The following is a 27,512-nucleotide window of genomic DNA, read 5'->3' as shown; positions in this document are numbered from 1 at the left end:
ACAAAATGCCAAATTGTTAAATACAGTATTCAAGTCTGTACTTTTTTTTTTTTTTTACCATGGGTGGTGTCAGAAAAAACTTTAAAGAATTCTGCAAAAGTAGAAAGAGACTTAAAAAGAGAATGACCTTGGGTAGGCTGAGTCAGAGAGGGATCAGCCACTGAGATGGTTGTGCTTGCAGTGAGTGTTGGGTTAAAATATTAACATATCTGTTAGCATGGATCTGTGAAGCTTGTGGGTTGAAACTTGCGTTAGCCTCTTCTACTCTTAAGGAGATAAAATGCTTAAAGTGCTTTTTAAATGACTTCGATTTTTTTAAATTATGTAAATACATGTTCAAGAAGTTCAGATAGAGCCTGTATCAGGGTCATATTTAGTTCAATGTGTTATATGTCACTATTTTTGGTAGCCTACTGTACTTCAATGGCCAGTGTGTACTTTATTTTCTTTATTCATTGAAGCCTCTATGTTTACAGGCTTGTGGTGATGCACAATGTGCTATAGATGCCAAAAAAAAATTCTATGTTTGGTACTGCCCATTTGTTTTGTTTTGTCATGGTTCATGTGTGCAATAAACATTACACATCGTGAGAAAAAATCGTGGCAGAGAATCGTGATATCAATTCTAAGCAAAAAAATCTTGATTCATATTTTTCCCAGAATCGTGCAGGCCTACTGTGCACACAAACTGTTAGCCAGTGACCACATAGCTGTAGTGCTTAGAATTAAAATATGCAGTGATATAGGGAGAGGGTGAGGATGAGTATAAATGTATATCTGTAATAATTTCTGATTAAAAAGCATCTTATTCCGCCAGAGAGTTAATACCTGCCTCAATGTTAACGTTTCCAGCTGTGTCTCAACACTCTGATACTGAAGGCTGAGGCAGGTCCTAAACACAAAAATCATATTAAGTACACTTACACCATACTATTAAGTATATGGAAGCAACATATTTATGTCTCCAAACTATGACTGAGTGCTTATTCGTTCTTGATTAGGGCTGAGCGATGGCTGTAATCAAATGGAAAATGGACTGCATTAATATAGTACTTTTTATACTACAGTGCTTTACAGTGTGCCTCTCATTCACTCAAGCACACACCACTGGCGTTGGAACTGCCATGCAAACTGCTGGCCTAGCTGTCAGCAGCAATTGGTGATCAGTGTCTTTCTCATCTCCAGTTTAAAAATATATATCAAAATATGGAAAACAAAAATAATCGCGTATAAAAAAAACAAAATGATGAAACGGATTGACCTCATTTTGCTACTTTCAAATGACAATTTGCTGGCAGGATTTTATAAAATGATAGCGTGATATGATCATCCCAATACGATTCCACTGAAAGTTAAGGTACCCTGGAATATTTCATGTTAAAAAAGTTTTTACTTACCGAAATGTCTCCTTGAGGCCTAATAAACCTGTGGAATGCAATATAATTTCTGCAAATGTGTTATCAGGGATGACCCTGATAACACATTTGCAGAAATTATATTTTGAAGAATTTTAAACCTTCATTCTTTACATTCATGTTTGCTTGCTAGAAGTTTTCTTCTTCCTTCCACGCTTCCACCCTTCTTAACATGTTACTGTGACCAACTGAGGATCAGTGGAAAAGCATGAAACCGTGCATGCACATGTCGGACCGTCCTCACCCAGAAAACGACCGTATAGGTCGATTGCGGAAGAAGCTCTTAACGACCCATCTTTACGTTTGCTGTTAGGTGGCGGCCTCTCTTGGCCGTAACAATTATCACGGGAGCAAACGAGGAAGTAAGGTGACAAAGTATAAGAGTGCCAAATTCAAAGTAAGGAGGGAGGTTGGGCTGGTGGAGGGTTTCAAACAAACACAGGACTTTCACGCAACAGACCGTGGTTCTGTGTCAAACAAAAAGTCAACGGTCATTTTTTGAAATTAACCAACTTTTATGGACCTTAGTCCATGACGCAGGTTTTACAACATTAAAAAGATGTTTAAAACGGCGGCCATTACGTTAAATCGAACAGTCACATAATTAAAACAGCTGCTGCGGTCACGTTTTATCGTCACGTCATGTTTAAAATGGCCACCGAACTACAGTAAATAGAACGGCATATACAGTATGTTGCTTTGGGAGTGATTGGAAATCGACCTCTTCTAATGTTTAGGTATGAGAATGTGTTGCACATGTGCATCCTCGTGGATATGCACAAGATACTAACAAAACAGGCACCCATTCATAAAAACACTGCTCCACACTGCTTCTAGTTGTGGAAAACTCCACAGGGTGCCTTTTAATAAACAATAATTGTATTATTGCCCTACTCTTGAACAGAAAAATACAAACCTTCTCCTGTTGGTAGGCTCACATAATTTCAAACGTATTTTACAGGGGCTATGTGCTCTTGGCCATCCATTACTTCTTTATAATTTGTAAAACTCCTGCAGTATCTATATAGCCTTCCCTATCACTGTGAAACACTTTCACTGTCTCTGTCTCTCTCATTCTTGTAGCTTCACCTCTCTTGCTCTTTATCACCATCTTTCTATACCTTTATTCTCTCTGTCCATTTGAGAATACCCACCTGGGACTCGTTACGTTCAGAAACCTTTATCCGCGCAATAGAATGGATAGTGTGTGTTGACAACCTCTGAAGTTCCACCTCCATTTTTAAACATCCCTTGACTTCAGGTTACTGCCCTGATGTAAAACAGCAATATATAAAGAGCCCTTTAGTCATGCCCTTGTTGTTAAAAAACAAAAACCATAGTCAAATTGAAGCCTGTGTTCTGATTTATGTAGGTCTATCTATGCCTTGACTTAAATGGCTTGTTTGACCGTGTGGAAGCTTGCGTTTGACAGACAATGAAAATGACATTGTTTCTGTTTCTCAGCAGAGAGAGCTTTAGGAGCCTTTAAAAAAGTACTTTTCCATTAAAGGTTTGTACATTAGGGTTACTCAAGACTCAACAGAACTCAAACAGAAATAAAACAACCAATTAGGGTGATATTTTTGATGGCCTGTCATGTCTGTCAAGTATGTGGTCTGTAGCAGTAACAGTATCCCGATCTTTACTAATGACTGTGTATTCCCATCAGCCCTGGACTTACAGTACATAAATCAGAGACAAACTAAACACAGTGCATATACAAGTGCCTAACTGTGCATACAAGTTCAAAGGAAAGATAAACCTTGTAATTAGCATCAATACTAGTACAGTATTTTCTTAATGCTCATATTAAGCATTAAAATGTTTTTAAACACTGTGCCTCTTAATGCTAAATACTATGCCACTCTGTGGTATATTTTGCCATAGTACCAGGTGGCTGCTCTCAATTATTATGACAGAGCTGTTCTGTGCTGCATGTTTTTTATCCCAAAATAGTGCCACGACACAAAATGTGGCCTTGGGATTGTGGCAGATGTGCTTTTGATCAGTGCACGAGTGACAAAGAAGCACTGAGAGTTTCCTGTTTCCAAGCCCCCTGCCTTTACTTAAAGGACCTTTGTATACGGCATCTGGTCCCACAGCTTCTCAGTTGGCAGTTAGAAGGTAGAAGTTAGAGAGCACTGTATACTAGATGCAGATGGGACAGCTGGTTTGGTAAGGCTGATGGTTTTTGGTTGCTACTGATTTTTACAGAAAATTAGTATATTGGTTTCAAATCTATCGTTTGCATTATATATATATATATATATATATATATATATATATATATATATATATATATATATATATATATATACACATCTTACTTGGTATATTGTTTGTCTCATTTTATGGATGATTTGTTTTATTGTTGATTCTGTAATTGCCTCAGATGTTTGTGATGTGCCTCCTCTCTTGAGTGGTTGTTGAAGCATGTACTTAAGCATAACAATGGACAGAAAAAGAATCTGCAACTATTTTGATAATCAATTAATTGCTTGAGTTATTTTTCAAAACGTTAGATGACACATTAATCGTGTTCCAGCTTCTCGAATGGCAGGCTTTTCTGTTTCTCTTTGTCATTTATAAATGTAAACTGAATACCTTTGAAGATGTTACTTTGAACTATTCCCAGGCTACCTCATGTGTTCCCATGCATCAAACAATTGTTGTTTCTTACTACAGAACACCGTTCACTGCAGTTACAGGGTCCTCTGATGGTGAGGACCACTCAGAATAGGGTTCCTATAATATAAAGTAAACAGACAATATGGGGAGGGGGGGCAGGGGGGACAAAAGAGCTGCTGCTGATGCATCTGTCAGTGTAAAACCACTCTAACCACTAGTTGCATTGCAAATGGTGCTTTTGTAATTTTTTTTAAATATTCAAAATAAATGCAGAAAACTTCACTCTTTGGTGCTGGTAGCAATGAGGAAAGCTGAATGGCATGGCTAACTGTGTGTCTTATGTTACACACACATCCACTATTCACTAACAATTAATGAATAAAGACAGTCCTCTGGGACGTCTCAGCTGAGCTCTATTGGCAGGATGTGACATGAGGCTACCAAAGCCTCACTTCCCTTCCATTTCCTGCCCGGTTAAATACCTCACTTCGTAATTTCAAGCAGATGAGAAATGCCTGCTGTCTGCAGTGTAGTGACTGGGTCTATGAAATCCTCCTCCTGTAATAAGTGGGCACGGCTTGCCAGTACACTCCCTGTTCCAGCCTCAGCAGACTTCTAATAACAGTCTCAGTGACTTCTGGGGAATTCCAGTGTATAAGCCCTCTGTAAAGACTGTTCTGCATCTGTGATTTGTGATCACACCGCCAATGTCAGTGCCTACTGCTTCTTTCATTAAAAGCTGCTGTAGAAAGTTAAGCGAGAGAGAATCTTTTTGGTTCAAGTGTCTCGGATTGGTGTACAACACCGTTTCTACGGCCGGGGGAAGAGTCCAAATGGTCCGTGTTGAAATACAGACTGTGCCCACTCTACTTGATATGCTGACCATGAGGGTGGAGGCGGCGTTGTACACTAAGTTCAAGGCTTTAATATTCTTGGTTCTTAAACCAGCACCCTTTGATTTGATTAAAAAAAAAAAAAAAACATATAGTCAGCAATACTTGAGGGTCAAGAAATTTGCTATATTGGGCTAAGCAACATTAAACATGGTAAAGGAGGAGTTCAGCAGATCTTAACTATTAATGCTAGAAATGGTCAAGGCAAGATGACATGATATGACGCTTTTACATAATAACATTATATGGCAGCAGCCCATTTAAGATGGTTCTTATCTAAATAATACAAAAGAAACTGCATTTAACAGTAGCATTTTTTTCAAATTATTCCAAGGAAAATGGTTGAAGAACATGCTATGTTTTTTTTGGTGTGCACACTGATCTTTTCTTCACTTCTTACTGAGGTTATTAAAAATATAAGGTGGCATTTAAGGCTTACAAGGAACTGCAGAGGCTAAGGTGGAGAACGAGAACACAACTCAGATAACAGATGGTGGAGGTTTGTTTTAGTTACCAGATGCCCTTGTAAAGAACTTGGAGTATTGTCCAGCTGACCTCATAGACTTCAGACTAGAAGATGGTGTTAGCGCTAACAAGCACTCTCACTAATGGAGCCATTTCCTTTCCCCAATCCTCCCTCTATTCTTCCTCTGAGTATTTTAGGGTACAAGTGCAGGAGTTTGCTTTTTAACCCTTATGTTAAAATGCAGGTTTCATGTTTCTTGACCAGTAAATTTATAGATCAAGATTCCTACTTAGAGAGTTCAGACGCAGCAGGCTACTGGAGGGGTAAATATAAATGATATCTATAATCATACGTATAATCACATTTTACAAAGATGTCTAAGAAAGCTAATATCATGCTATTAACTTCATGAAAGATTATTTCATAAAAATGTGTGAATTTGTCTTTTTTTCCCTTGTTTACAATTGACTAATTGCACTGCATGCTTTCTACTTTTTTCTGCTCAAATGAAAGACGAAAAACAAAATGCTTAAATCACAAGTTGTAGGTGTCCATAAAAGTTAAAGCAGCAGGATTAACTTGATCCTGTTGCAGGAAAATGCTGGATATATTTATCAAATTTTGTTCTGGAGTACACAGTTTTCCCCCAGTTTATTGTTTTGAAGTTGCACTAAAATAAGATAGAATAAGATAAACTTTAATAATAAACTTTATTTATCCCAAGGGAAATTTTAGGAATGGCCTTTGTCATCAAGTTTCTGTCATTTATTTAACTTGATTATGTCCATTTGTTCATTTGATTCTCTTTCTCATCTGATGTTATACCAAAACTCACAGTATAAAGCACTGTAACTCACTTGTAATTTCTTTGCTTGTTTCTAGGACCTCAGGCAGGGGAACAATGACAGATGAAATAAAAAGACCAGTTGAATGTTGCCACTATGTGTGCTCATGTGACTGATCTGGGCTCTTCCATAGGACATGGGATCTCTCTTCCTCCTACCGACTTGCCGTTGTCACCCTGTTGCCATGTTTTCACCATGAGAGGATCTGTCACATGCTTGACCTCTGTGCCCTCATACTGGCGCTACCGTTGTGCCGCATGAGCGCTCCCTCTCCTCCGGCAGTTACTGCACGGAATGGCCTCTCTGGACCTGCCATACCGCTGTCCTCGCTGCGGGGAGCACAAGCGCTTCCGAAGCCTGTCGTCCTTACGTGCCCACCTGGAGTACAACCACACGTACGAGACCCTCTACGTTCTCTCCAAATCCAACAGTGTATGTGACGCTGCTGCTCTGCTGCCGCTAGTGGCTGAGGGAGCTATCCTCGCACCTGCCAACAACAACGACCCATTTGAGCCCCTGCGGCCGTCAGCTTTAAAGGAGCGGCACTTCCCTTGTCGGGAGCTTCCTTGTGCGGACGACTTGAGTTTGACCCCGGCTAACTCCAACACTGCTGCCCGGTATATTCCCAATGTGGAGTTTCCCCTGGGGGAGATTTTTATGAAAAAAGCCATGACATCCGCAGACCCGGGTCCCCATGGAAACCCCAGCACAGCTGTAGCAGTGGCAGCTAATGTAGCGGCGAGTGCAGTAGAGGCGGCCTACGAAGAGGGCCTGGCCAGGCTGAAGGCTAGGGCGTTTGAACGGCTGGAGCTGGATGAAAGGCTGGAGAAGCTGTCTGAAGAGGTCAGTATGATAATTATTGTTATCAAAATTAACTTTTTTTGTCAAATGTGTTCACATTAAAACATTCAAGTGACTCAATATACTTGCGTAAAACAGAGAACAAATTTACGTGATACAGATACAAACATACCACTAATACGTAAAGCAGCAAATTAAGCAAAATAATAAATATATAGCTATTAGGTATACAGTTAGAGCTGGACACACTCTATGTATATTTAGTGGTAAGATTGTTACTATGTTCAAATAATGATTTTACTGGATAAATCTTTTTAAATAAATGTTTTGAATTTGAAGATTTCTCACTTCAGCACTCCCTAGTGTTTGTATCAAACAATACATTCCAATTCATGACCCAAGGATCCAGCAGGGCACGTTAAGAATACATAGGATAAATGGATAGGATAAAAAAATACATATTTTCACAGGGGTTTTCTACAAACAACAATTCTTTAGATTGATTTGAAAGATGCTGTAATCACATAGAATATACTACAATTCCGAGTTGTTTGAACTACAGATATCTATTTAGAATTATCTTAATGAATAATGCCGAATGAATAAGGACAAAGCATGTAAACTGCGCTGTTTGTTTATTCAGAATGGAATGGATCGCAGATGGATCCGAATGAAGAAACGTACAAAAAACCCTCCAGTCGAATAGTGTGGGTAACAGATCAAGGCAGCAACATAATCAAAGCCCAGTTAGCACAGTTTACCTCACACTCAAGTCAGTGCAGGACATATACCCAGAGCTACGGGAGAAGTTGGAGAGGCATAGCTTTCTCCCTACCGAATTAGGCTAATAAAGTCATGATTAAAAAAACACAAATGCTTGATCAAGGGCCCGGCCCGGCCCGAGGATAGTTCGGGAATCTAACCTCTAATTGGAGTGTTGTTGAGCAACACAGTGCTCAGTCCTGCCACTAATGACTGAAAGCTGTATTGCAACAAAATGTAATGCAGAAGTAAAGTATATTGTAAACTATGGAAATCACCTGCAATCCCTCAGATCTTCACATTTAGAATTTCGGATATTCATATTTTCAACACTCTTCTACTTCGGAACTTAAACCCCTGAAATGGGTGTGTTGCTTAATAGCACTCCAAGATCGTAACACTCTTGCTCCTGGTTGCTAGTTTGATGTCCGCAGGTGGGTAATTGCACAGTCCAGAGGCCCTGAAGGAAAATACTCTCTGTCATTAGGTTAGACATTAAATTAGTCTCAGTCTGTTCTCGGTCTGCTTTGAGAACTTTGAGCTCAGCAGCAGAGGGAAAATTAATGATCTTGTTGCGTTTCATACAATGTGGGGATTATGGCGGGACATTAGGCAGCTCAAGTGCCTCTTGTCTTGTAGGTGGAGCAGAAAATAGCGGCCCGTGTCGGTCGTCTTCAGTCAGAGCTGGAGAGGAAGAGCTCGGAGCTGGAGCGGGCCAAGCTGGAGAGCGAACGGCTGAGCCAGGAGAAGCAAGACCTGGAGGACAAGGCCTCGGAGCTCTCTCGGCAGGTGGACGTCTCTGTGGAAATGCTAGCCAACCTCAAACAGGATCTAGTGAACAAGGAGCAGGAGCTCAATCACAAACAACAGTAAGTGATATATCTGTTCTTCGGACTGAGTGTTGACTTAGCGCTACAGCTGGCCTGTTGGTGTGCTTTCCTAATATCTAAAGGAAATCAAGAAATGTATTCTCATTAGAGCTGAAATTTTGATAATGGATTAATATTTTCTTTTAGTTCACTGGTTGCAGTTTCTAAAATGTAAATATTTGCTGGTTTTCTTTGTCTGCTGTGATAGTAAGTTGGAATACCTTTAGGTCTTGGTCGGACAAAACAAGCAATTTGAAGACATCACCTTAATCAATGATGAAAATAATCCTTAGTTGCAGCCCTAGTTTTCATTGTGTGTCCAAAAGAAGTCTCACTCTCACATGCTACTGTTTAGATGACGGTGATGACAATGTCGGTCGATTGGTCTATCCATCTCTCTTGTTAATACAAAGGTTATAGTCCACATGACTTATGGTGGAATGAAATAGCAGGAAAGAAGTAAAACGAGCACACTCGGATGCCAATTTCTTCACCTTTGACTTCTCTACAGATGGCTCCTAACTATTCTCCTCGTTCTTCCTTTCATAAAATGCATTGTCATGCATACAAACCCTCGTACACTCCTCTTCTTCACCTCTACCCCTCAGTTTATGGTGTAAGTGTCAGTAGCATCCACCCACCAGATGTGGTCAGCATCTGTCCCGCTGCTGTCTCCATGCACCATGGCCCTCCAGGGCTGGTTAGCTGTTCATGCTGAATGGAGATTTGGACAGGAGCAGCTGGGTCGGCAGCAGAGACTCACGCCAGTCCCTCCATGAAGCTGCCATGTTGCTTCATGCACTAGTTAAAAGTATGGCTGCTGTAAATAGAAGGAGCGCTTGGATATAAATCATCAGTGTACTAATGCAAGTTATTGCTGGCTCTGAATCTGATGAACATGATTTGGAGCTCTCCCACAGCATGGCAAAAAGAGTGAGCAAGACTGGGCTTTATTTATTTGATTTTCAGAGCTTTTATTGAAATGAATCCCGGAGTAATTTATTGTGTGCTCCAAACATTGATGCTATTTTTAGTTTGACAGGCTAGAGGCATCGCATAAAATATATTGTGTTTACTCAGTCTATGTTAAAATGGAAGGTAATAAATGAAAAAAATGCATCCTCTACGATTATATTTTACAAACTGTTTGCCTTTTTCCTCTCACTATTTTCTTTTTTTTTTAAAGATGCATTGAATTTCCATAACAATATTTGACCAGTCAAAGAGTCACAGTCACAGTTTTTACAGTGTTTACAAAAGGGACTTATGAGGCACAATGACAATCTAATAGGAAAAGACGACTCTAGAAACAGAAGAATGTGACAGGTTATTTATGTTATTTATGTTTAGGTTATTTTGTGTTCATTGTTAGTTGGGTGAACAGATGTTTAAAACATAGTTTCTGTCTACTTGTGTAGATTAAGGTGTAGCACTTTACTAGCTGCTGCATCCACAGACCTATTTGTTTTCACCTATTTGCTTTGTTAAAGTGATCAACAAGTGTTGACAAGTGTTTTTCAAGGCTCATATTAAAGTCATCTGGAATCTGTACTGTGTCTATCTGACAGGACAGCCAGCCTCATCTTTCTGTCTTCCTCTGCGTTCTTTATCACCTCTTCTGTTTCTTTATCAGGCCTGAATGTCAACAGTAGGTCGGGGACGCTTTACAATGCGTCTAATCTCATCACAAACACACAACTGCACATCTCAATGCACTGTATGGAAGCGTGTGATTCCTTGTAAAGGCATCAATGAATGGCACAAAAGTGATGTACATTTAAAGGCATGTGGGTATTAATGCTGAAGCATTATTATGTGTGTCTTGTGCATCTGCAATCAACAATCATTTTCATTACCCACTGTTACATGTGCCTCTTTTGTGTCTTGATTACTCCTCCCTCTCTACCTGTTGCACACCTGAGAGTAATCAGTGCTCAGGTAGAGTGGGGGAGGTGATAAGAAGGCAGAGAGTGGAGAGCACATGGCAGAGCACACTGGCAGCACACCAGTGAGGAGTTGTCTCCTCATCTTCCTTTTTCTCCACAAGCAGGTCTGTTCTTTTCCCAACCTCCATGCACATTTAGGTGCTGGAGTTTTGTTGTTTTAGTTTATTGTTTTAGTTTGGGCTGGAGATTACCGGTAGTTCAGTTATTCGTTCTTTTTGTTTGTTCTAGGATTAGTTTACCCTTTTTAGTTAGTTTAGGGGGAGACGCGGGGAGCGACGGCCCACTGCGAGGTTGGTCCAGCGTCTTCCCATCTTTTGTTCTTTTTGGCCGGGGTCTCCAGTCCCTTTTGTTTCTTTTTGGTTTGTTACTTTTGGGAGTCTGCATTATTTAATAAAGCTTGTTGGATTATTGTTAACATGGTGTTTGGCATCCTTCTTTTCATATATGTTGCATCCTCCATTCCCTTTTGAGCCTTTGTTTGTTCCTTTTAATGGAGGCCGTAACACCCACCATAATGTGTTGATTATTTTCGATTAATAGTTTCATCTTTAAAATGTCAGAGAATATACCTCATCATGATTTCCAAGAGCACAAATATCAAAGTTTAATAACATTATCACAAGGTCCACTTACTTGGTTTTCCCCTAACTTTCAGCCACATCTCATATCCTTCATCAGTGGATAAAATTGCATGTATATGGGGTAAGATCATAATGTCCTCTTTGATTTTTCTTTGGTTGTCCACCGACTTTAACCCCTTCCCAGTTGATTTTTCTGTTCTGGTCTGGTGTTCACAGAAAGTTCATGTTAGTTTCCAGTGTTCATTCAGTCTCTTGTCCAGATTCCTTGCTGCTTCACCGATGTTCTTCACAGTGAAGTCTGACCAGCAGCTCTAAAACATCAAGATTAATTAGTTTGTTTAATCATATAAATCAGAGAAAAGAGAACAGCTTTTATCAAGCAAAAATGTTATTAGAAATAGCCTAAAGATGAAATAATCGATTACTTGACTAACTGTTTTAGCACTAGAGTCGTCCATTGTGTTTCAGTGCTCCTGAGATAATGTGAATTTAGCTAATGCTGCTGTATGACAATAAATATGTACATTTTCAGTTGGTCATCTTGGTCCCTCCAAGTCACAGCTAACTCACAAAAGTGTCTCTTTGTGTCAACATGACAAAACTATTGTATATTTTTATATCTCAGTTTTATAAAAGAGATGGTAGTAATAATTGTAATGGAAGCTGACTTGGCTGATCTTGTGATAGTAAGATACAAAACAGTGTTTCATCGGGTCAAATGAGCAGAAGACAAGTGTGCTTTTCTTCTATTTAGTCCCGCCTCTCTGTTGTAAAGGGTACTGTGGTCATGCATACCAAACGTGGCAGCATCACACTGGGAAGGTCATATTCCTAAAATCCCCACCTGGGCTGTGTGACAACACACACACACACACAAACACACGTGCGCTCACACTCACTCACACACACACACACACACACACACACATTTTCGGTCTCTGTCTCTTTGAGGAGAAGCTGGCAGTCAAACAGTGAGCTCATTCAGACTTTAAAATACAGAGTAAGTCTGAGGTGGAAAAAGAGCATCACAGTCGGTGAATGTTCTGCCGAGTTGATGACTAAGCAGAAGTTAACAGACACAGAGCAGCTTATTGGCTTAAACATGGCTGCCCAACAACCTTATACACACAGCTGATTCTTTAAAAAAAACAAAACTTTAATACCCGTGAGTGACTTTGGAGAGTCTGTGAAACTCCTTCAAGGAGATATGCATCATGTTGTACATCAGTCGTGTCAAATGCTTAACATGCGAGTCACCTCACTGTGAGTTGCCATGCAACCAGAGGAAACTCCCACGAACTGCCTTCTGCTGCTCGCAGCGCTATTCATAAAAATATGAAATGGCCTAATAATTTATTCTGCACTCAGAAACACTGTAAATAATTATGAAAAGCATACAAAACGTCTCAGGTAAACTTGTTCGATTCAGCTTGGTCCTCATTATAATCTCAGCGTGCAGTTTAGTTTACATTCATTCACAAACAACATGCACAAAAACACACTCATAACGTAACAGTCACTGAAAACATAATGATAAACATCACTGTAGCAGTCAAAAACTAAATGAATAACAGAGTCCCTCAAGCACGCCTTTGATAGCTGTTGGAATAAATGGTAGCAGCTGTGATCAGCAGAAACTGGAGCCTGAGGAGAAATGAAAAATGGTGGGACGATTATCTTCATCATTTCAGTGTGCTACAGACTCACTTAAAGTAGAAAAACAGCCTCATTTAGTGTCTGTCACAGACATATGTTGAATACTGTTGTTATCTTTCCAGCTATTAGGGATTGCTTGATGACATACAGCAAGGTTTATTTAATTGTTATGAAATGATTACAATTCCTAATATGCCATTTGTCTTGTTATTGTTAAAGTAGATAATTTTGAAGAGCTATTTCTAATTAAATTTCTTGTTCTTCAGTTTGTGATCCGTTTCATATATGGAAGTGATGGCTGGCCTCACTGAGTGCTCCTGCAGGATGACATAATACTGCTCCAGTGGCAGCCAGATTATCAGACATCCACTCTTCTTTTAATACTTGAGTGTTTCTGTTCTTGCTGGAAAAGTTTGTATGTGACGTACAAGCGGGTTAATTTAGTCATTATTTAGACCTGCGCAGTGTTTGCAATCCAATAGTCCAGCCCTGAAACAAGTTAGAGCTAAAACATTTATTGATTTATCAATTAGATAATCCTCAGAAATATTCAGCAACTATTTTTCAAGTAAAAATGGCGAACATGTTCGTGTCCCAGCTTCTCAGTTGTGAAGACATCATTAAAGAGGCACTAAACAGCAATGATTGTTTATTTATTTACTGGTTAATTTAACAGCGGCAGTCTTACTTTTTAATTACTTTTTAATCACCTTAGATTTGCAATACCTCTTTCAATCGGTCTGTCTGTTTGTATGTCTGTCTGTCTACAATGAACATTGCTGTAAATGCAACACACATGGACCGATATTACAAAGTCACCCTAAAAAAGAATAGAAAGAAGATTAAAAGATTGATATTACTAAGTTATTGATAATTCATAAGCATGTAGAGCAATAATAGAGTAATAAATATAAGAAAATAATTAAAGATAGAGGCTGGACCAAACCAATTAAGTGAGAAAATAATTGGCAAAGTAATAGACCATATAAATAATTGTTGGTTGCAGCCCTATGACCAACAATTCCTTTGTGAAGCTTATAATGTTCCATTGTGTTTTGAAAGGTGATTATTATGGTAATTTTTTCTAGCTGTACATTTTGGCATGGTTGTGTCGGATTGTGTTCTATTGCGATTGGTCTTATACACCCCTCATGTGCTTTACAAACGGGAGCGACTAAATGTTGCAATGTTGCAGTTGTTTGTATTAGATTGTGCAGGTGTTCATAGTCTCTGTATTGAAGAAGGAAGATAGCAGTACAGAGAAAACTCCTGTCAGGTTATTATATCATATTTAGCACACACATAGCATGCACAGTTGCAGTAGGCCTCAACATTGAGGCTTGATTTATTCCTACAGCCAGCTATGACAAAGTAAGAGTGCCCAGAAAGAAAGAAGCTGTAACGGCTCCACAGAGCATGGAGGAATCTGGCTATTTGCTGTCACAGTGCCTCCTCTCAAAAAACAAGCTCGAGCAGCAATTTTGAATGCAAAGTGAAGCTGTCAGGGCAGAGATAGAACTCGCCCTAATTAGTGTCTGAGAGAGAAGAGCATGTAGTATTCGATCGGCAAGACTTCTGAAGGCTCTCTAATGAAAAGAATTCAGAGTAAGATCGTGATGTGGTACATCTAAGAATGTTGACTTGAAAATTAGTAGGAAACCTCTCACATGAGTGTAATCTAGGGTCTTTGTTTTAATATAAACATTAAAGTGCAATTTGTCTCGAGTAATATTTGTCCACACAAACCCCGGAGGAACAGATGTAATGTAACCCAATAAATTGTTCAGATTATAGGAAAAGATTGCAGTGCTGCCGCCAAACACAGAAATGCATGCCCAGAATGCATTGTACATCATTTGTAATGTGGAATATGTTTATTAATTGTAAATCTACTTGGCATTCACTTTGTACTAGCTGCATTGTTACATACTTAAGACCAGCTGGACAATAAGACCAGCCTAATTACACTCTGTGTCAAACAAATGTACATACGTAGACATTCAGATTTCCAGCAGCGATATAAAGTGTTATATAGCAAGATAGGGTTCTGCATATTAGATAACCCAGATTGTAGTGTATGGATGATCCAGTGGATGTTAGCACTCAGAGCAGGATTTATGAGTGGATGGCTGCTCATGTCTACCATTAGATGGAAGAAAGTGACGTGTGTCCTTGAGATTGGATGAAAGGTTTTGAACCACGACGGACAAAGGGAAATAGGAAGGATGCTCCAACCAGTCTATCAGTGGACACGTCTGTCTTCTTCCCTGTTTTGTTAAGACTGATGTGAAAGGGTAAAGTAACCAGTCAACGTAGCAGATGCCAGATGTTTGGAGGATGTGCTGTACTGGGGTTTAGTGTCAATAGCCTATGTGTGTGCTTCTTCTGTGGAAAGGTCTGGCTCAACGGATGTACATTGCTGGGATGAAGCCTGAAATCTGGTGCAGCTCCCTCCCCTTCTGCTATCTATTTTGCACATGATTTTGCAAGTGCACTGTCGTACCGCCCGTGTGTTAGCAGAGATTGGTTAAAAGAAATACAAACAAGCCAGAGCATTTTTCCCCCTATCCTAGAATGTTAACGCGGCGTAGCCAGACCATAATCCAGCGCTGATACAGGGCTGTAAAGGTCTGGCTATGCAAGACTACTGGAAAGCTGATATTGAGGCAATGCTGTCATGATTTCTTTCTCTCCTTTTTTGAGCTGTCAAGCTGTCATAGAGCTGAATGAGGGTTGCTGGTGTGTATAGATTACAATGTCTGTATGCCTTACAAAAGTCTACACTAGGGCTGATATGTTAGCCAATTTATCTATTAGTCAATGGTCAGAAAATGATTTTGTATATAACAAAAAATGATTTTATATATATATATATATATATATATATATACACACAAATATGCCCAAATTCTCTGGGTACAGCTTCTCAAATGTGCAGATTTGTTGCCTTTCTCAGTTTTATATCACTGTAAAATGAATATCCCTGAATTTTGGCCTGTTGGTCGGACAAATAATCAATTTTAAGACGTCACATTGGGCTCTGGGAATTTATGATGGACAAATGACAAGCAAACCATCAGCAGATTAATTGATAAATGAAAATGATAGTTAGCTGCAGCCCTACTACCTATTTCCTTAAGAAGCCTCATCTTGACCCCACAGTGTTGTCCAATTTTAAACCAGTCTCTCACAGGGTTTCTCGCAGCACTTTGCAGCTAAGGCGGCCGCCTAAGCAACACACGCCTTCCGCCTTAACTACGTCGTGTGGTATCTCCCTTTCATTCCAAATCACACAGTTGACAACCTGCAGGTGGAGGCGGTGGAGACAGGCTCGGACATAAACGCCACGGGCTGCTGTGGACAAGCAGTTTCAGGAAAGTGTCTGCATGTGTCCGACAATGCGCAGAACATTAACCGGTACAAGCCTATAGCTGTCCGCGGACACAGATTGCGGAAAATTGTGTGTCAGAGCCAAATGTGTCAGAGCCTCTGTTAAGAAAAATCTAAAAGACGTGATCGTTTGATTTCTGAGGAGGAAGGAGAGGCTGGGATCGAATTGAAAGTTAAGCAAAAGGTTTAATGAACAACACGATGAAAACGACATGACAAAAACATAAAACATGAAACACTGCCAGCAGTGGACTGAAATGACATGCCTCCTCTTCAGGAATTACATCAATCAGTCCTAAATCATTCTCAGGTTCGGAATTATATTCCTTTGGAATTGTGGGTGTTTCCTTGAATGGAAACTGTCCCAGGTTAAAGACACATCTCTGATTTCAGGTTTACTCCAGTTCACAGACAAAGGTCGTTTATCATGGTAGTGCCGATTCTGTTCAAGTTTACAGAGATACGCATTTCCTTTGTTCTAATCAAGTCTGGCCCTGCAGGGAGTGGCTCCCCAAAAGTTGTTTAAACAATAAGTCTTCTAGAGCATCTACATTCATGCTAAATAACAGACATGACCTAATTAATTCTTTAGAAGCTTGAGAAGGTGTGAGCCAGACAAATGCTAATTAAGTGTGGTGTGATGTAATCGGTTGATTCAGTGTTTTTTTCTAGCTACAGTGTTCATTTAACTAAAAGTATATTTTTTAATCAGACATCACCAATGTTTTAACTTTTTACAACCTAACACCTCCCGGACGGGTGAACTGAGACTCCGTTTCCTTCTTGTCGGTCAACAGTTAATGATCGGTTAACATTTCATTTCATTGTTATATCTTTTGGAAGGCTGGCTGCCAAAAATCGCCACTTACTAGCTAATTAATTAGCCTGAGGTAAACGATAGCCTGAGGTAAACAGAAGTGATGTGGTGGCTGGCGTCTGGTGTGTACACCAGAGTGTGTGTGTGTCGGCCCGCCCCCCCATGAAGCTCCGAAATGCGGACAGCAGAGCAACAGAAGAAAGTAGCTGCACCTTCGCCAAAATGATGACTATTTTGGTACAAACATTTACATATATATATATATATATATATAATTTATTAATTATATATTGTTATTTAAATTTAATATTTAGTGTTTAATAAATAATTGTTAAATGTAGTACAGAGTCAGTCTATCACACAAACAAGGTATAAACTGTGGGGTGATCAGGCTTTTCCAGTTGCTGCCCCAAGACTCTGCAACAAGTTACCCCCTGATATTTGCACTATTACAGATGTAGCTCTTTTTAGATCCAAACTCAAAACCTATTTAAAATGGCTTTTAATACGTAGTAGTGGTGTGACAATTTCCTTCTCCTCCTGCTGTTTCTATGTAACCTTTTCTGATTTTACTGTTTTCTATGTTTCATTCTTTTTATTGTATGATATGTTTTATTCTTGGTTCCTGATGTAAAGCACTTTGGATACCTGCTGGTTGCTGTAAATTGCTATATAAATACATGTTGATTGATTGATTGATTGATTGATTTCCATACATATGTCTGTTTTTCCCCAATTTAGTTCCAGTTGCACTTCTGTTTATCAGAAAATGATTGCAATTACAAAAGCAAAACACATTCATTATTGCAAACAATTGTTCTCTGTCTTATAGCTGAATTTCAGGTGGCCTTTTCTTTCATAATGATATAATAATCCATTTCTGTCAGTGCTCCACGTCATCACCTTGCTGTTGGTTCTCTGGGTGACTCATCCATGTGTGATTTGTAATGGGAGTTTAGATTTTGAGAGTACTGGTCGAGCCACAATAAAATATTTACTTTCCCCTGATTGACCAGAGCTAAAACATGGATTAGTGGTTTCTTGGGAAAACAGTCATGCTTTTTTTCCGTCTCTGAGAGGTTTTAAAAACCTGCGTCTCTCTTTCATCATCCCTTTTCTCTCACCCTTTCATCATTGTCCGTCTCACATCTCCTTTTCATGTAGCCATACTCTCGACACATCTCCTCATTCTGCCTTTCTCTTTCTGTGTTTGTGTGTAATGCATACAAATGTGTGACATTATGACATGATGATGACACAATGTAGCCTAGAGATCTGTCTCACCCCCCCCACCCATCCAAAAAAATCACTATTTGATTCAGGTGTCAGAACACAAAACACAAGCAGCTGTCCTTTGTTAGAGCGGAGAAAGCTCGTATTCATGCAACAGCCTTGTCTTCCACATGCAGGCCTTTCAGTCAATCATCTCTGCTGCTCTTTAATATTAATGAGGCATAATTTTGAATTAATGGCCAGAGATGATGACAACTGTGAAAGGAGGCTGACCAGTGGTTGTAATTAACATTTAAACAGAATCCTTCAGAAGACCATGCCTTATTAATCATGCCTGTCATAGCTGGATGTCTTTGCTATACTAGACTATTTGTTATGTCTGTTAAGTGTTAGGAAAATGAAACATTATTGGCTTAGCTTTCCATTATTCCTCTGAGCATATGCAGTAGCATAGGACATTTATTATGGTCTTCAAAGCCAATTTTCATTTATTTGCTAAAAAACTGTAGCTTAGATTTTTGTTAGCAAGCTGTGAAGTCCTAAATTTAGCAAGAAAGGAGCTTTTTCTATTTCCAAGAGTGTAAAGGGACAAGAAGTTCTCAAATTTTAAATGGATATCAGGCAACAATCCCCTTATTCTAGTATCATGGGGGGAAAGCAGCAGAGATTAAGAGCAGTCTTTGCTGTTTGGGCACTGACAGGGAATGTGTGGTAAAGCTTAAATGTAGCACTATGGCCTTATTCTTTGTAATCAGTGGTATTGATTGTATCTTAACTGCTGTGTGTTAGTGTTCGTGTTGGGATTTAGTGAGGCACATTGTTGCATCAGAGCTTAGCTCTTGTATTTAATTCAGTAGGGACAGATCAGTCCTAAGTGTATAACAATATGAAGATGAGAGATACAGGATCCCCCAGAGACTAGACACAGGTAAAGCCAGCGGGTGGATGATGGCTGCATCCTTCACATCCTGGAGGTAATAGTGATGATAGGAAGGTGGTGGGTTGTGCAATAGTAGGTCTTTATAAACGATTTAACCAATATTTGATTGCTGTATTTACATATGAGGCACACCGTTCCTAGCCACGTAAATCATTAATCATCTAAAATAAATCTAATTACAATGAAAAATGTCTTGGTCTTATGAGCTCACTTTACACAATTTAATTCATTTGAGCCCTTCATCATAATACAGTGTGGTAAGATCAGTGGAAATTAAATCAAATAAATCATATCTGATAGGAATTAATGGTCAAACGCTGAATCCTCTGTAGTTTATTCTGTGCACCACGTAACCCTGCATGAATCTGTGAAATGTCATTTTTGCACTGAAGTTGTTATACGGATTAAACAAATGAGATACACAGTGTTTAGTGATCTTTGGAGGTAGATCTTGTTACCTTTTGACAGATTCAAGGCTAGCTTGAATCCCTTCCAGTCTTTATGCTATGCTAAGCTAAGCTAAGCGGCTGCTCGCTCCTGCTATAAATTTACGTACAGATATGAGAGTGGTATCCATCTTCTCATCCAACTCTCGGCAAGTTAGCAAATAAGTTAATATAGAATAAAGTCGGTATCTGGATGCTCTGTGTGTGTGTGTGTGTGTGTGTGTGTGTGTGTGTGTGTGTGTGAGAGAGAGAGATGGAAACAAAAATAAAGAGACACAACTCTCTGGCACCATCAGCAAACTGTAAACAAGGATCACAAAAATTTGGTTTCCTCTCACTCACGAGCATGAATCGGTGTTAGGAGCACTGTGTGGATCCAGCATGGAACCACTGGCCGAGTCATTGTCTCTGAATTACGCCCCAGACTTAACAACCTCCATGTTCATCACCCAGAAAAGATGGCGGTCTTCCTTTCCAGCTCCCCCAGCGCCTGGGCGAACACGCAGGTTACGTTTGCCACCTTGGGGCGTTCTTTCTGAGGTGTTGGAGTGAGTCACGCTGAGAGCGAGGTGTGTGTGTGTGTGTGTGTGTGTGTGTGTGTGTGTGTGTGTACATCTGAGTGTGTGTGTTGAAATTAGGATTGACAACAGGAAGCAGCCACATCTCGTTTCTCTCCCCTCCTTTGTCAAACCTCCTGTGCTTTCTGCTTCCACATGACTGCAGATTTCTGATGTCTGTTGCTTTGGCCTCTGCAGTGTTTTTTTCCTCACAGTCTTGTTTCCTCCTCTTTTTTATCAGCTTCAATCCTCTGTTTTTTATCTCCTCTTTATTTCTGGATTTACCCCTTTCTCCTCGCATGTCTCCCAGGATCCAGCAGAGATATCATTTTCTCCTTCTCTCCCCCTCTGCCCACCTTCCAACATCTTTCTCAGTCTTTTGACCAAATTCCTGATTCCCTTGCTTCTTCTCTATAAAGATTTCCATGCTTAGTGAGGTTCTTTCAGCTGAGTGGTTAAGCTGCCAGGCGGTCTGATGCATCCGTACATTTCTTCCTTACACACAGAGAGAGAGGGAAAGCTTTCCTGTGTTGCCTCCAACACGTTCCTCCTCATGGGGATGGTGCTTCTGTCTCCAGTAACAACAAAAATCTAATACTGTTAAATAATTAACTAAGACTAATTATACATGCATTACAGTTTGAATGCCAAAACACAATGCACACCTTGCTTATCCATAGCAGTTTTAAGATGGCTGTTTATCATTATACTGTACTGCAGTCATTGTTGTTCTCCGTTTAATAACTTGAATTACGAGAGCAGAACTTTTGCTATATGCTGCTTAACCATACACCACATTAGGTACAGCTCCAATCATCGAATTAAAATAAATTATACTTTTCAGTGCATTTTTTTTATGTGCATAGCAGTCTCACAAGCCTCATCACTACAGTGATTCTCTAAAATGTACCAAAACGTTGTTGCATGTCAGTTTTGATTTTGGCTTTAAGTTTTGAGCAAATTCTACATGTATATCTAATTATTTATGGACGCTGATCTTGTGTTTATATTGCACACACCAAGGAAATTCACATACATATTTTATTAGAAGTAAACAGCATAGAAACATTGAAACACAAATTGCTCGAATTGATAGAAAAGGATTTCATAGAAATTAAAGAAAAAGAAATGCATGAGAGGTAAAGATGTAACTTGTAAGTGCTTAAAGCTGCACTCATATATGTTTATATTTACAATGGACTGAACATGACGAATAATGGATTGAATTGCTGATAGTGATGAACCCACAGATATTTATCACCCAACTCTGCAGCTCCCCTCAGTTCTAGGAAGCATTCAAGCATCTTGCAGCTCATTGTTTTGGTTCACCCTTACTGCCCTCATCAGCAGTTTTCAGCGATAAAGCTCTGTAGACTACCTGCACAGCATGAAACAGCAGGTAAATATAGTGGAGAGTGAATATTGGACTTAATCTGCCATCATTTCAGAAAAAGGCTTCTATGTGAATGCTATTGTTGCTCTGTGTCTGCTGGATGTGTTAATATGCTACTGTTATATGTCTAATATGTCTCAATCTCTCAAATGAATGCTCCTTTAAAGTTCAGTCACAGTGAATGGAGAACATAACATTTTTAACCAGGATATAAAGGTAAGCCAAAGTTGGGTAAAACATAGGTTTGTTCTAGCTTTAGTACCCTTAATTGATGAAGCCCATTATGTCCCTTCATGTGGTTGAAACCTGGACCTTGGCTGTATGTATCTTCAGTTTGTCCCTGAGAGAGATCCCTGTTAGCACAATCGTTCTCTTGTGTTCTCTCCTTTTCTAGAAGCAGAGAGGAGAGTTTATAGTTTGACAAGGATGAGAAGGATGATGGTTGAAAGAGCTTGGAGCTGAGACTGTTAATGTCTCACACACAAACACATTCTTCACGTTTTCTCTGTAAATGGCCACAGTGAGAAGTGTCATCTCCAGCAGTGGAGGCAGTGTACAGTAAAAGGCCTCTTTCAATCACTTTACACCCAATTGCATAGGGCCCTATGAGCCCAAAGTAGATAAAAATCATGTTATCTCCCATTATGAGCAATTACCAAGAGACAACCTCTAAAAAGGATTGATCACAGAGGAAAAGAAGAGAAGTTATGGCCACTTAATTTTGATATTGTTTACGGATTCACTGATTGCTTCCTCACAGATTTGATAGTGCTTTTGTAACGCGAGGGTTCGGTATGTGGTGGTGGATCACTCTTTATGAGAATAAACAGCAGGATGGAGACGGATAACTTTCTCAAGCGGTACTTTACTGAACACCACTCACAAGAACAACAACACTTCCTTGTTCGGACCTTCCACGTGACTGCACTAACCAATCAGAAGCGAGAACTTAGACTGAGGTAAACGTGAGGGAATCAGAGAGGCAGATTCAACAGAATATCCTGACTGTGTTAAATATGTAAACATGTAAATATGTAACTAATAATTGTGTAACATAAATATGTAAATGATTTACTGACTAAACATTGTAAATACATTTCTAGTAAATTAACTCATCAATCAAATCAACTTTCATTTCTCCCCTGAAGTCAAACACCTATACTGCTTTTGGATTTTTTTTAATAATTTTTGCCTGAGGATAAGAAAAGTTAACTGTGCCAGACAGCAAACCTTTTTTTTTTTTTCTCAGCTTGCCCCAATTCTAGAAAATTCACTGCGAGTGTTGTTACTGTTTTTTGATGGATTCTTGATTTTATAATGGTCAGTAGTAGAGCCAGACCGATATATCGGCGGGCCGGTATCTGTCGGTATCGGCATTTATAATGGCCGATAAATGAATATTTAAAAGATAAAATAAAAACGGACGAAACACCCTTTAACCATGTTATGAGTGTTGGCGTTGCATAGTTTGTCCACCAGAGGGCGCTCTACAACATCCCTGTTGGCAACACTTGTGTTTAACCCTTTACAGTCCTTCCAGAAAAACGCAGAGTTTTTTTGTGATTGTTGCGTGATGGCAAAAATCCTTGATCATGCGGCACGTTTTCTTAAAAAATGCGATGGAATATGCGGGATATTTATGCAATTTTATGCGATGAAATTGCGGGAACTTGCAAAAAATGCGGGAATTTGCAAAAACTGCGGTTTGATGAAAAAGTGATTCCCCCAACACCCTGCTTTTTTTAAACTTAATTTCCAAAAATAGTTTACAGATATTCAGTCATTGCAATAAGTAAACAAATAAGATACAAAAATATATACAAATAATATAATATTAAAGTAAAAATAAAAGTAATAGTCTAAACAGAGGGAATTAAAAGATACAAAAGAGACAGACTTTCAAAATCGTTAATAATATAGACAGCAGGAGCACTTAAACAAAGAAATTTGAGTAGACATCAGATATTAAGATAGGTTTCTTATTGGATACCAACTTAAGAGACTCAAAGTACATGTCAAATTCAACCTCCAACACCTGCTCTTCGATGATGTTCACGTCACGTAATTACGTCACTTCATAACGTTCCCATGGCAACAGGGGAAAATGCCTGCTCTTGTGTGAAGTAATCGCAACATTTTTTCAACTTTCTGCTAAGATATATGTGACTTTTTTGCAACGAAAATGCGGGATTATAAAATCATGCAAGCGGCGCATGTTTTGCGCGGAAATCGGCAATTTATGCGGCGAAAGTGCGGCATATTTGAAAGAATGCGGCCCCCGCATGAATATGTGGACTTTGGCTGATTATGCATTGAATTATGCGATCGCATAATCGCGTTTTTCTGGAGGAACTGCCTTTAAGTTTCATATCTTAAGTTTGTATTTTTATACATTTTATTTATCAGAACTTTAATATATTTTGATGTTCCTCTGTTCTGTTGTGACAATAAAACAAATACGTTTATTTTTAAACTGCATTATCATATTATTTTAGTGAGGACTCATAAATAACTAATGTTAAGGAAATCTGTTTATGTTTTGTTACGCGTTTCTGGATTTTTTAAAAATATATATATCGGCCGATATATCGGAATATTGGATTTTTAAATCACCAAATATTTGTATCAGTATCGGCCTTAAAAATCCTTTATCGGTCGGGCTCTAGTCAGTAGTAATGGATGTTTGCCATCAGTTGGATGTAAAAGTATCCATTTACTTTATTCCTAAGAGTGGCTTGGCTTATTTCATGAGCATGGACCGATTTAAACTGGAGGGACACAGATTTTGTGTCCTCATTTCTGTCTGCAGTGTTGGTCTGAAGCTTTTAATGGTTCCTTTGGCTTTGTCAAGGTCAGATGTCTGAATAGTCTTGTTGAGCTCTTCTGACTGCATTGCTTAGACAGTAAAGGCTGAGTCTGTTTATAAGGACACAGCAGAGATAAATAAAGAAAAATACAGCCTGGAGGATGTCTGCCGCTTCTGGGAATTGTATAAGTCCCATCTGGAGACAGTTCCACATTTACAGTACAGGCATTCAAAGAGAAAATAAAGTTCTGTAGAAGGGGGATGTGGGATGTTGGGTTGGGTGGTGGCAAGATATTCATATATGAAATGGTTTGCAGAAAATAATCAACAACAGTCTGTATTAAGGAAAAATGCTAAACATTTGCTCGTTCCAGCTTCTTAAATGTTATAATTGGCTGCTTTGTCTTGTAGTATATCATGCCAATTTAATCTATAGGTTTTAGACTGTTGGTTGGACCAAACAAACAAAGCTCTGAGATAATGATGGGCATTTTTCATGAACATTTTAATTATTGTGATTTTACTGATTAGATGATTCATCAATTAATCCAAAAGTGAACAACAGACTCATCCATAATGGAAATTATTATCAGTTTCAGCCCTTATGAAGGCATAGTAACAGTAATGAGTTATAATTTCACTGCAGGCAAAGCTCTGATAAACCCACTGTGCACTACCCGCTCAGCACCAAACGGCAGAGAGACTCCAAGTCTCTCTGCCGATAAATAAATAAAATAAAATCAGTTATTGCAGGTTGAAAGGATGAATAGATCTGTATATGGACAGAGGTGGCATTACTCATTACTCGGGCGAAATTTATCTGCATGTCTTTAAGTTTTTTTTAAGTTAAACAATAACATTTTGACATTGACATTTTTAAATTTGTTATTTGTGGCTGATTTGGACATATACCAAGTCAAGGCCAGTTCCCACCGATGCAGACACTGCTCATTGGCACTGGACATAAGGGGCCGCTTATATAATTCACAATCCAAGCTTAAATGTATTGAGTTAATATGATCTGACTAAACCCTTCTGAAGATAATCTGATTTTGTATCACCAGACCATCAACACACATCATCATCATCATCATCATCATCAGTCGCACAGTGATTTTCTTTCAGAAGACACTGAAAAGAAATCACTGCAGGGACTGCAAGAAATACTGTATAGTCGGCATACCGTATACAGTGTATACGGTATGCCGATCAGGCTGCAGACCATTACTAATGCTGTCTGAATTTTTGTTTGCCTCTGTATCTGAGTAACACACTGTCCCTTAAAATGACAGGAATTTGGCCCTGCTGTGCCTGCGGCGGTATAAATATCCAGCTGCTCTCTCACCCTCTATTCCACTTTTTTCTCTGCCTCCCTTTGTGTTTGTATTATCTCTGTCCCCAACCCTCGGTGTGTATAGTCTCCATGCAAAAAGGTGCAGAACAGCTACTCATGTGAATGCGAGTGAGGGTTAAAAAAAAAAAAAAAAGGGTCCTGCAGCAACCATTTAAGCTGAACATGTAAGTTAAGTTTTCACCACAGGCGAGGTTCAGCAGATATGTAATTTGCCACCTGATGAGACAGATTTACAAAATAAGCTTTAAGAGTGCATGCCCCCGAATTTAAAGACTGTCCATTGCCAATCCACTCTCTGCCCTCAGGGAAGTCGCCCAGATTGATCAGTTCCTTCAGGAGACGGCGGCACGTGAAGCCAATGCCAAGGTGCGGCTACAGCAGTTCATCGAGGAGCTGCTGGACCGAGCAGACCGCGCGGAAAAACAGCTGCAGATCATCAGCAGCTGTGGCACCACGCCGAACGGCAGCCTGGGGCGCTGCAGCCTGCAGGCCTCCAAGGGCAATGGACGCCAGGTGAGGATATCCAAACTTGTATCTTCTGTTGCATCTATGAGTTGCTGCTCAGAACACACTATGCAATGCATTGTGAGATATTGTGTTTCTTGTGTTTTCAGATTAGACTTGGCTGTATTGATGATATTTAAGACATTTCCTGTTTTCAGGACTGTTTGGGCAACACAAATAATACAATGTACACATATACAATACATAATATATAACATACAAATAGTTTTAAAAATGCTGAATTGATCCTGAAGTGATGCAAAAATGTATTCAACTGTTTCAGATCTAATTTTGTGATACATTTTAAAGGGATAGTTTGAATATTTTGGGGTTGTATGAGGTACGTATCCATAGTCTGTGTATAGATGGCTGTCGGCACACCCCCGGTTTGGAGAAGCAGACAGGAGTACCAACACGATAGCTAAGCAATGTACTGCTGTGGACAGGGGCTGCAGAAAAACGTATTTTAGCCACCTAAAAAAAAGCCCCCCTATTAAAAAAAAAAAGACGCAATATCAGTTTAAGTGTATGCTATATATTTACAATATTTTCACTGCTTTAATTTGCTATCAGACAGCCTTTCCAACAGGGAACTGAAGCTGTTATATCCATCTATGCTCTCTTCGAAGCCACCAGACTTCTTCTTTGATAAAAACAGTCATTTTTGCCTTACAGAACACAGGAGATGCTGGTCTACCACTGCCTTGATTGGTTAGTTTGTTTGTTAGTTTTGTTAGTTCCTAATCTTTTTAAAATACCAAAGTCACACAATAACACAAACTAACTAACCGATCCAGGCAGCGGTAGACCAGCAACTCCTGTGTTCTGTTTTTGTCAAAGAAGTCTGGTGGCTTTGAGGACAGCATACTGTAGATAACGGCCTCAGTTCCCCGTCAGAAAGTGCTGTGTGACGGCAAGGTAAATAAGTAAAAATATATAATATAACATAAAAATAACTCTGTTAATTTCAGAATCTAGGTTTCTCTCATTTAGTTATTCACATTTCCAACGTTACATTTGTAACACCCATTTACAAAGTTTGATAAACTGGCTAACACACAAATACCCAAACACCTTTATATGTGCTGTTAAACTTTTTTGCAGGAATTTTGCTCCCATTCAGTCACAAAAGCTTGAGTGAGATTGGCGCGTTGATGTTGATTGATGAGATCTGGCTTGCCATTTCCGTTGCATCCCAAAGGTGTCGACG

At 39.3% G+C, this 27,512-nt stretch overlaps 1 protein-coding gene across 1 annotated transcript in view; it reads left to right on the top strand.

Annotated features, from left to right (window-relative positions):
• Window positions 1–27,512, top strand: part of fbxo41 (F-box protein 41) — a 54,904-nt gene that overhangs the window by 8,690 nt on the left and 18,702 nt on the right. The window contains exons 2-4 of the mRNA XM_039805653.1: window positions 6,285–7,090; window positions 8,450–8,679; window positions 26,104–26,311. Of these exons, the coding sequence (XP_039661587.1) occupies window positions 6,542–7,090; window positions 8,450–8,679; window positions 26,104–26,311 (987 nt within the window). The 5' untranslated portion in view covers window positions 6,285–6,541. The remainder of the gene's footprint in view (window positions 1–6,284; window positions 7,091–8,449; window positions 8,680–26,103; window positions 26,312–27,512) is intronic.

The sequence above is a fragment of the Perca fluviatilis genome, chromosome 1 (genome assembly GCF_010015445.1).
Source record: "Perca fluviatilis chromosome 1, GENO_Pfluv_1.0, whole genome shotgun sequence".
NCBI lineage: Eukaryota > Metazoa > Chordata > Actinopteri > Perciformes > Percidae > Perca > Perca fluviatilis.
This window is presented reverse-complemented; position numbering and strand designations above follow the sequence as displayed.